Genomic DNA, 11,514 nt, shown 5'->3' with positions numbered 1-11,514 from the left:
AAGAGTTTTCCATATTTTACTGCCCCTTTCATCAACAGGACATCAAGTTTGTGGACATTGTCAAAATGGGTAAAGGACTTCCAGTGACTTCTATTCCTTTTTTCATTGTGCTTTTTTATTGTTTTTTGTCAATACTACAGAAGCGTATTGCATTCACTTGAAAAACAAACAAAAAAAAAATTTTTTCTGAGTAATTTATTTTTTGTTAGTTTTTTTGCATAATTTTTTCTGTTTTTTTTTTTTTACTCATTTTTTTCCTGTTTTTCTGAGTAATTTTTTTCTTTTTTTCTTGGTAAATTTACTCACGTTTTTTGTGGTAATTTTGTGGAAGCCGTGAGATTTTTTTTCAGACTCCACTTCATCACAGATCTAGGCTATTCGAGATGATCCAGTAGGCTTCATGGATGGATATGCAGCGCTCCATATAAAATACAGTCGAGCTATCACCGCATTGTACTGTAGATTTCCAAAGGAAAACCCCACTCATTTTTCTTATTTTCACTGTGTTCCCAGTAAATTCAGATGTATTGAAATGAAACTCCCTGTTATTACAGAACACCACCTCAGAGAGTGTCACTCAGAAAATATCACAGCAGTCTGATATAACGCCTTTATTTTGAAATCAGAAGGAGGGGTAACCCAGGTAACCTAGGTAACCCGCCGTCAGTCAACGCCAGGCGGGATGAAGAGAGGATGTCCGAAGTGTCCACAGTCTGTAACCTAACGTCACTTCAGTTATGGTAGAGTTAGTTCGTGGGAAAGATAATCCGTGGATGTTTGTGGAGACTCGCGACAGGCTGACGACCTCGACGGCGCACCGGTAGCCGCTCCCCCCGCTCCCCCGCAGGGAGAAGCAGCCGTAAGACATGGAGCCTCACCGGCTGAAGGAAGGAGCAGGAGAGACGGGAGAACCTCGGCGGTGAGGACGTGCTCCCTCTCCATGGTGCTGGTCAACGTGTGCTTTTTTATTGTTTATCCTCAAACTACAGAAGCGTGTGTTAGTATAGAGGGATTACCAAAAAAACTTTTTTTTCTACTGCGCATGTCGCCTGCAGAAAGAGAGCAGCATAATTTTTTCATGTTTTTTTTTTCTCATTTTTTTGCACTAATTGTTTTGATAAAAATAACCAAAACGCGCAATTCTTTACAGAATAGCGCCAACTCGCACCCCTTTCAAGGCAACAAGAGAGAAAATAGTACATTGGCGATTCTTTTCGAGCAACTCCACGTGTTTGATACGTTGGTTTGAATGGTGATAAAGCTAGATATGCCCACAGGCACAGCTGGAGAACTGCAGCAAATGAGTTGTGAAATGTTTACTACGACAGTGACTGAAGACGAGGTCACATAAGGAAAACAAGCTGAGATTTTTCATATATTGTTTTAAATTACCGGTACATACTCAGTGTATTGCACGTAACGTTACAGTTACGTTATGCAGTTGTTCCAGACTTTGGACAGGTCCGTCCTTCCCTCGTCTCTGACCAGGCAGCAGCTCAGTCCTCACAGACACTGAGTTTTGTAATCGTGTATTTTCCTGAACATGATTGTCTGTTAACCGCCGTAGGTAACGTTAGGGGATGCACAGTGACAGGATGTCCGAAGTGTCCACTGACCGACCGACGTCACTTCAGTGTGAGTGTCCGTGGCTTGTCCCGTGGCTGAGTTTCCGTTGCTCGCGGTGACAAACTCGATCCTCCGTCCTGACGTTTTTTTTTTTCCCCCGCCGTTATAAAACTATAAAACCGTCTATGTATAAAACACACCTCACCGGCTGAAGGAACTGAGCAGGAGAGGCTGACAACATCGCTAGCTAACACCGCTTTGACTCCCTCATCCATAGCTGGTCACCATGAGTAAATTATATTTCTTTCTGCAATCAGTTTTAACAACCGCGTTGTTGGTAAACAGATAATCCCTCTATTAGTAGTGTTAGAGCAGCATCGCCGCCCAAGCAACAGCTAATTGCAGACCGGGATTCTCAAGGCGGGATGTATGTTTACAACCAGAAAGAAGGAAACCAGCACGTAATTTGAATGAGAACAGTAGTAACGAACGAGAGTTTAGCTATATATCTTATTTTTCACGCCCTATCACAGTTTAAATTTGAAATGATTGAAGAAACATTACTATTTGTTATAGTACAGTAAGTTAGTATACTACTCAGCTGACAGGGACAGCTAACAGCAGCTAAGCTAACAGCAGCAGCTAAGCTAACGGTGGTAGCAAAGCTAACGGCGGTAGCTAAGCTAACGGCAGTAGCTAAACTAACAGCAGCAGTTAAGCTAATGGTGGTAGCAAAGCTAACGGCGGTAGCTAAGCTAATGATGGTAGCTAAGCTAGCAGCGGTAGAGCTAATGGTGGTAGCTAAGCTAACGGCAGTAGCAAAGTTAACATCAGGACGTCAGCTGTTAAAACCCTCCCGTTGTCGGACACGACATGAAACTACTCCAGTTAGTTCAGTCAAGTTGAAACTAAGATATCCGCTGGAGAAAATATTTTTTCATGGACCGTTAGCCCAGCTAATCTATGATAACCATGACATTACAAAAATCTGCACACATGTTTGTCCATCATGACTGGTTTTATAAACTTTACAAACATCAGATTAGTCTAAACGGTGATATATAAAATGAGTATAGTGAAACTCTTGTCCGTCACTATTGTTCTCATGCTGGTTTTCCACCCAGAAGTAGTTGTAAACAACAAGGCGATTCGTTCCATTGAAAGACAAAAAAGAAAAGGGAAAGAGAAGATGAAGATGGAGGAAGAGCTCATAATTGCAGTCCCCGTTCTCCCAGAGCTCTATGATGTCTCTTTATTCGTATTAATACATGAATGATAGTATGGTCATCGTTGTAAAGTTTACAAGTGGTCAGTCTAGATGGACACAGATCTGCAGCGCGATGTCAGCAACCACAGCGTCCGTACCGTAGGCGCCAGTGACGCTTTTGTTATGAACGCACTGTTTACAGGAGCTGTAAAATCACCATCCTCTTTAGCTCCAATTTCTGAGCTAACGAGCCAACACAGACCCCGTCGACCCGTCTCATCACTTCTCGGTGTCGAGTCTCTGGCGCGTCCGGTTCGATCCGGTCCGGTCTGCCATGGAGAAGTAGCAGCTCAGCTCAGCTCAGAAGACGCATCATAACCATTGGTTTTATTTCTACCTCGGTAAGGCTGGTGAGTAAACAGCTCTCAGTGCTAACGGCGGCTAACGGTGGTGAGTAGTCAGGGCAGATTCAGATTCAGTCTTTATTGTCCAGCAGGGGAAATGTGTTTTCACAGTCCGTAAACATTAAAGGTTGAATATGGAAAATGTTTATTAAAAGCTATGTTTTCAAAGATAATACATCCATGGGACGTTTAGAGGGCTGCACAATACAAGTATTTAAGAAATTTTGACGGGTTTGACATTGACTTCCTGCTTACATCATACCAGCTAGCCGCGTTCAGGGTCACTTGTGTTGCCCCCTCCCGGTCAGGTGCATTTGTTTTTAATGAAGCCTTATATAATGAATCAGTGGATTGTTGGATTATCATCTACATATTACATGTGTGTGTTTGTGTAGTCTTATCTGTCATAAATAAGAGATTACAGTATGTGATATACTTAGTATGTGTTTTACTTTGCAACTGTCTGCCAACCGACTGCTGGAATTATTTTTTTGTTGTTGGTGTTCCTATCTCTGATCAATAGATGGTGGTATTCCAGTGTAATTCTCCATATTTAACCTTAAATACAGATAATTTTAACATACATGTGAACAAACTGTAAACAAAGCACAGCCTGACACAATACAAACATTCACACAAATCTGCCACCTTCTGCTCAGGTTGTTAAGAGTGTTTATGATAGATGAGATGAAACTGTGTCTGATGCCGGCAGTGAGTGCACAATGGATATTTCTGCTTACATCTCATTTCAGTACTACTGCAGTCTGCCTCTTACCTGTGTACATCCCACTCTCAGGGACAGCAGGTTATTGTCTCCGGTTATATTTTACCATCATTTCCGTGGGCTCAGCTGTATGGATTTGTTCATGTGTCGCGGCGGGCTCAGCTTCCACCATCCTATTCATTCAAGTTCATGTTTATTGTCTGATTTTGATTTATAATTTCCATTATCAGGAAGGGGCTTGTGTAAGGTGAAGACCTTACTTCATTAGAGAGAAACCCAACAGTTCCCACAAGGAGCAAGTTTAGCAGAAGTGCAGCAGTAGTAAGTAAGTCAGAAAATTAAACTGTTATTAATCATCTCTGTGTACGATTTACAGAAATTTGAGAAAGAACAGTGTTACATGAGTAGAGCAGCTTTTTTTTTAGGGACAGTGACCGGAGTAGAGTAATATAAGTCAGTTACAGTGTATGAAACAGTGTTAATGTCTGAACTCTGTTGGCTGTTTGTCAGAAAGTATGCTATATGTCCCATAGACACAAGTTCTCCTGGCTTCCCTGCACTTCAGCTATAGTCCTTTGAGCTAGAAAGATGAACACCTCTGAGGTAGGAGAAACCAGGATTTTCTATCTACTGGTATGTGTATACTGCACATTTGATGTGTTCACTCTCCGTTCAAGAAGAGTAATTTTTAAGCTTATTCAACAGGAAGAAGAGAGGTGAAGATGTCCAGAGTGATGTTCAGCACAGCAGAGACACAGGCAGCACAAAATCCTGGGACTAACAGACGTCATCACTGCTTCCGTCATGATCAGGTATGTGTTTTTTGTTGTTGTTTTTTTTAAAGACAAAACTCTTTCTTTATTAAGGACCCCACTGTGGCGGCCAGGTAAGCCAGTTTTGTCTGCCCCCTTTTATATCAGCAAAAGCAGACTAAATAACAGAAACACCTCTCTGTACAAAGTAATGCAGCTCAACAGCTCCACAATAATAACTCTGGTGAGTCATCACCTCTCTAAAACAGTTTAATAACCCTCATGAAGGAGAATTCGTTACAAGGCTGCTGTATACGACTCTGTTAATCAAGGTGGATTAACTAATAGTAGTGATTATCAATTGTATGAAGTGGCGTCAGAGAGCCAGATAGCAATTAATTAATTAATTGCGAGTCAGGTTATGTTACAGTTGCTCCCTCATGAATGTAAAGATGACAACAATGAATAATAATATTATTACTTTAATACGTATCATAAGATCATAGGAAAGTAAAGAATAGCAATATATATGTAAGATATACAGTATGTATGTGATAGTTGAATTGTGAATAATTTTATCATCAGTTTTATTTTATTATCATCATAAAGACATGTTACCATTTCCCCTTCTTTAAAAATGCAGCACATTTGCTCAGACATTGAAACCAGCTGACTTTGGAGAAAATGTTTACACAGTATTTTTTCTACTACTGAAATGTCTATAGTCTCTAACAGTAATGAGGCTGCTCACTTGCTGTAGTGTCTCATCTCCAGTCACTCGAGTTTCTGTTTCTGCTCTGTCTTCACACGGTTAAAGGGGAACTATGTAAGTCCAGTTGCTTTTCCCTTTGTGTTGCTTCCTCTCCTCTCCTCCATGAGCATTTGTTTCCAACGAAGCCGGTGAGAAATCAATCCATGGAGCGGTGGATAAGGTTATTTATCATCTACCATGTTACCATGTGTAAATTTGTGTAGTCTTATCAGTCATAAACAAGAGATTACAAGGTTGGTTTTCAGCCAAGAGACGCTTGGTGGAAGGCAGATAGCCTCCATTCTCCCTCATAAAAAGTTACCTGTCATTTATTAAAATATCGTAATTACTCCAAAGCTGTTAAATGAAGATAAAAATGTAGCATAGGTAAGCTAAAAAAACCTGAATAGTTCCTCTTCATCACAGTGATACGCTCTCTATTGTATGTAAACCTATACTAGCTCTGCTGTAGTACTCATAGAGCTCTGCTGCTTTTAGCAACTTTCACAAATTCATCATTGTTGTTTACTTATTGTTTAGATTGGCAGGTTACTTTGACTTACAGTTCATGCTGTTCTCTTTCCTTCTCCCTCTCTCTATTTGTGTCTATTACCCCTTTCCCACTGGCCAAAAAACCCATTTAAACCCGCTAACAATCGGCTTTTGGTGGCAGTGGGAAAGGCGCAATGAGCCGTTTGGTCGACTCGGCAAGCGATGCGGGTTAAAATCGCCTTTAATCGGCTCGGCTCTGCTCGGCTTGCAGTGGGAACGCCAGACCCGCGTCAACCCGCTAATTTACGTGATGACACTGAACGTTACGTGACGCTATGTCATCGCGCCGGTCGCGTCTCATATCACGTACCAAAACAAAGCTCTGCTCCGCTCTGCTCTCATCCGAGACTGGGATCAAAAGATCCAACAACACTGCCCGAAAACGATTGAAAAAAAAAAGAAAAGAAACGACAGTGTGTTTAACTCATTGAGTGCCAACCACGTAATTTCTCGTTTTTCGTTCCCATGCGTTGAGTGCCAAAAACGAAATTTTTCGTTTTTTGCTTTTTTTTTAAATTATGAAAATAGACACTTTAATACACATTATATGTAAATTTGGGGACTCTACGACGAGGAGAACTGAAATAGATGACGATCAAAGTCACATGACAGCTCATGATCTGGAAGTTTTTATCATAACTCAGCTTCTGCAAACGGAGTTCTGCATGTGGATGCAGCAGCTGCTCCGCTGCTGCTCCGCTCTCACCCGCGAGGCTGCAGCAGCTGGGAGCTGAACCAGGAAGCTCTCAGCCCACTGTCCCGCCCGGTCTTCATCTGGAGCAACACCGTGTCCTCCCCAAAGTCCTCCCGCGGTAAAATCTGATGGTCTCTGGACCAAAGCAGACCGGCACCACCGACCCGTACCACAGACGGACCGCGACCACCGGCGGGACCGGTGTTCGCGAGCCGCTGTGGCCGGCAGAGCCTCACGTTCCGCGGCGAGAGGCTGTGACACGGCACGGTGCGTCTGTGTTATTGCTGTTTAGTGGCGCCCCCCCCGCCCCCGATGGTGGTTTTGTGAATAGAACAACAATTGTTGTGTATATTTATCTGATACGAGCCCTTTGATCCAGAAATGCGAGTGTCAGAAGAGCGACAGACACAAACAGCGCACCTTTCATAAAAGACGCTCTATCTCCTTTTCTAGAAAAAAAGGAGGGATTTTGGTGAAACCCAGCCATGTTTAGCTTGACTTTTCTCAGGAACGGAGGCACGTAGAAACAAACGGTTTGTGGCCATTTGAAGGATAAAGTTAAACCTTTCAAATGAGCTACAGTATGTGTTGGTGGCAATAATATAGAATACACTATGGCTCTAAAATAAAAAGTCAAATATGGTCTAATTTGCCGGTACACTTGACTAAAACTTTGGAAAGGAGCGCGGCACTCAATGAGTTAACTGACGTGTTGTGCCGCGGACGAACCGTCATATGGCCGCGGCAGACTCGCTGTCCTCCGCGGTCCTGGTGCTCCGCAGGTCGGCCAGACAGTCTGCGTCTGCCTCGGCCGACAGACATCCGCGGCGGGCGGCTGTGGCATGACTCGCACCGTGGATGAGAGCGGGGCAACATGGTTGCTCTGTCTGACTCTGATCCCCCCGCGGGGGGTCAGACTCGGCTTATTTTGGTCAATGGGAAAGGGGCCAAATGCCGATTGTTAGCGGGTCGACCCGCGTTTAAAAAACCCGCGTCAACCCGCTAATTTTAGTGGGAAAACGGCTTAAGTGGACCAGCAGATGAACTACTTCACACTTAAGTGTGTTGTTATTGTAACCTCAGTTTAGATGATTGAGGTGATTACCACCACTTATCAGCATATCTTTTTGTCTTTCCTTTGCCACACACAACACTGCTCACTAACCGGAGGTGCTCTACACTGTGGCCCTCTGTGTACACTGTGATAGGCTGTTACTGGTGTTATGTCACCAACAGATGGCACTGTGCAGTGTTTCCCCCAGAAAATTTGTTAGTTAAGGTGGTGTCTTTTTTTTTTTTTTTTTAAAGACGTTAGTTTAGGCGGCAGTTTTTTGTTGTTAAGGCGGCCGCCTTAACAGGAAAGCCCGCTGCGGGAAACCCTGCTGTGGGTAGGGCGCTGCTCCAGACTACAGATGCATCAGAGCCAAAGTAGTGCATTTCTAAACCATTTCATCTGAATGATTGTGTTTATCAGGGGCCGGTTGAGTTGACCACTACTTAAATGCTCCATTTCATTTCTCAGTATTTTACACAAAATACATACACTATGATATTGTGCTTGTTGAGAGAGAGGAAAATAAATAACGCCTGTGTTTTTCTAATGTAGCTGAATTCATCATATTTTCCTGTTTCTGTTGTTACATGTAGAGAACCAGAGTGGACTTACTTCTTAAATAGACAATAGTTTCACCAGAAGTCATGACCAAGGTGGTGTGCTACTGATAAAATAACAAGAATATGTTCTTAGCACTGTGTCTGATACAATGAGCAAAACTTGAGTTCAGCCAAAATTCATCTAACTATGCAATGCCTGTTTTTGGTTCCTGCTTTGTAGGGATGTGAATCTGTTGGTGGCTCCCGATTCGATTCGATTCCGATTTTTAGGGTCACGATTTGATTCAAAATCGATTTTCGATTCAACCGATTCGATTCAGAAATCGATTTTCGATTCAACCGATTCTTGATTTTCTTTTTGTGATTTTTAGTTTGCTTTATTAACACCAGACCATGTGAAAAAGTTGAATGATGATGATGTCTACAGACTATTATATCAGAAGCCATATTTCCCCCCAAAAAATGCACATCACATGTTTCAGATTTATTCAGCAGCAATATATTTGAACCATTTTAAAGTAAACTGCTACATGAAGCTGATTTTATAGGCTACTCTCTTTTCAAAAGCCTGGACTGAAGGGATGTGAATATTTGGGTGTCTCTATTCGATTCAAGATCAGTTCTCATGCACATGCACATAGACATGTATCACCTGTAACAAAGGCGCTGCTGGTCCTCTCTCTTCAGCCTGCTGTTTGGCTGCACTTTGTATGAGTTTAAAAAAGTGAAGATCTAACGTCACCTGAGCACCGATCAGCTGATCCAAAGCGCAGTGGATGTGGCTGCTCAGCTAGAGCACGTGTGTTTAACGGCAAAAATAGAGGTTTGGTTGCTGATGGGCACAAGCCTAGTCACAGACATTCAATAGAGCATTTAAATCAGATCAGTTAACGTTTGTAGGCGGTTAACGAGCGTCGATTTTTGAAGATTATGAATCGATTCAGAATCTTAGAGAATAAGAATCTCGATTCTTACATGAATCGATTTTTTCCCCCACCCCTACTGCTTTGTAGTTTCTTTGTATTCGTGGTTCACAGTTGGGAACAGAGCTTCTTTCTTTAATGTTTTCACAAACATGATGTCCTCATAGTTTGAACTGGAGAAAAAACAGTCCTTTTACATACCGGTGTTGTTTTTAAAGTTATTTTTCTTGCCTCTCTTTCTTTCTTTTTTTAGTAGTAAGAAGAAGCAGGGACAGATAGGGAGGGGATGACATGCAGCAAAGGGCCACAGGTTGGACATGAACTCAGACCTCTGATGAAAGAACTAAGTCTACATGGTACCACATGAAACACCCGATCATCCCAGTCCACGTAGAGTAAGCCATCAACAATGTGCACTTAGTTACTAAACAGAATACATTTACATAGTTCAGGAAATGGAAATGATTCTAAAATAAACTTTTATTAAACATCAACACAACATTAGGAGTCAGACATCATTTGACATCTCTTCACTTTGTCATAGCAGAAATGTTTGTTGATAAGTGAATCATTAAAGATATACATTAGTTCACTTTGGCTTGACACAACAACCTTTTGAGGTGTTTTGAAATTTCTTTCATCTTCAGTCCATATATGATTGGGTTACACAGAGGATTATACATTATTATTTGCAAAGTCATTACAAAACGGGCAGTTTTTGGAAAATCTGATTCCAGTCTAACTATAATCATATCATAGGTTAGCAAACAAGAATAGTTGACTAACACAATCAGATGAGGTAAACAGGTCTGTGCAGCTTTTTTCCTGACTTCTCCACAACTTCTGTAGGAGATTATAAGAATCTTTGTGTAGGTAAAAAGGATGAAGAGCATTGGTAGAAGTGCAACATTAAATAGAACAATTAGACCATAAATAGATAGTGCCCTTGAATTCACACAGTAAAGATGGTTGACTGAATTGTTGCAAAAGATTACTTTCAAAGTAAAAATACAGAGTTTGTTATTAATATATTTTTGTACAATTGAAACTGCAACCTGGCAAGCAGGAAGAATCCAGGCTAAAACCAGCAAAGCACTGACAGTTGTGTTTTTCATGATAGTTGCATATTGCAGAGGTTTACATATAGACACATACCTGTCATAGGCCATGGCTGTCAACAGTAAGAACTCTGAACAGCTTGAAGAGTAAAACATAAAAGCCTGAAAGAGACATGCTGAGTATGATATGACCTGTTTTTCTGATAAAAAGTCAATCAGCAGCTTTGGGTAGATGTTGGTGCTGAAAACAACAGAGTTCACTAACAAAGCTGCGATGAAAATGTACATGGGCTCATGGAGATTTTTATGAATCATGATAAGACACACAATGGTGGCATTACAGCAGATTATCAGAATGTAAACTGTAAACATGATCATAAAATAAAGATACCTGTATTTGTCCACTTCCACATGGCCATCAAGAATGATATAGGTTACATTCAATTCAGCCTCCATTAATGTTATCAGAAACTAAACAGCCAAATTAAACAGAGACAAAAGACAAACAATCTGTGTGTAAATCAGACAACTTTGACAATGTATGTCTGTAATACAAAATAAATGTAGCCAAATTAAACACATTAGACAAAAGCAAAGCTTGGAGGTGTGTGTCTGTTTTCAGAATTGAGTGTGTGAACAGTTATTTTATCATAGTACTTCTCTCTATGGATCTCATTAAACTCTCCACTAAAAGTCTAATAAGATGTCAACAGTGTAATCAAACTCTGGAGGCCTGAACCCAAAGATAGGAACTCCAAAAATGGAGAGGGGATTTTGAATTACTAAGGGCCTAAAGCTGGTCCTAGATCCAGGGGAAGGAAATCTAGAGTCCAAGGCACCTGCTTTAGAACAACTTATGAACTTATGAATATGTTTAAAATGTTGAATACTTCCTTTAGAGGACGTGAAAGTGCCATATCATGAGTTACAGTAGCCGTGTGGTTTTACACATGACCAGTCGTTGAACTGTTAACTGTGTTATGCATCTCTTACTTAGGTCGTAGCAAGTTGCTAACATTTTATTTTGCTTGATAGTGGTAATGTAACATTTACTTGGTCGATCAGGTCCCCTAAAATGTTCATAATCATTTCTCTGTTTTCCTACCTGTGAGTCTAGTGCCCCACAGTTTCATGTTGACGTCTTCAATCTGTAGTGTTGGGTTTAATTAGATCCATGGAGGGTAACATGGTCCAATAAAATCTGCTCACACATAGGTAGTTGGATTTCTTAATCCTGACACACACTAGGTACATTTGCACATCAGTTGT

General features: G+C 41.3%; 2 protein-coding genes across 2 annotated transcripts in view; one reads left to right on the top strand and one right to left on the bottom strand.

The window, feature by feature from the left end:
* Positions 1-4,441: 4,441 nt before the first annotated feature.
* LOC146965605 (MAGUK p55 subfamily member 4-like) overlaps positions 4,442-11,514 on the top strand; it is a 245,620-nt gene continuing 238,547 nt past the window's right edge. Inside the window, exon 1 of the mRNA XM_085765762.1 lies at positions 4,442-4,713. Within this exon, the coding sequence (XP_085621888.1) occupies positions 4,706-4,713 (8 nt within the window). The 5' untranslated portion in view covers positions 4,442-4,705. The remainder of the gene's footprint in view (positions 4,714-11,514) is intronic.
* On the bottom strand, positions 9,772-10,701 carry LOC146965640 (olfactory receptor 6N2-like). Its single transcript, XM_085764766.1, has one exon. It carries the CDS (start codon positions 10,699-10,701, stop codon positions 9,772-9,774), a length of 930 nt encoding a protein of 309 aa, XP_085620892.1.

This window comes from Trachurus japonicus, chromosome 21 (genome assembly GCF_045865225.1).
Source record: "Trachurus japonicus isolate A0001 chromosome 21, Traja_1.0".
Taxonomy (NCBI): domain Eukaryota; kingdom Metazoa; phylum Chordata; class Actinopteri; order Carangiformes; family Carangidae; genus Trachurus; species Trachurus japonicus.
This window is presented reverse-complemented; position numbering and strand designations above follow the sequence as displayed.

Bases quoted from the DNA above. Each gene is read 5' to 3' on its own strand.
- LOC146965640 (XM_085764766.1), bottom strand. From the start codon at position 10,701: ATGGAGGCTGAATTGAATGTAACCTATATCATTCTTGATGGCCATGTG.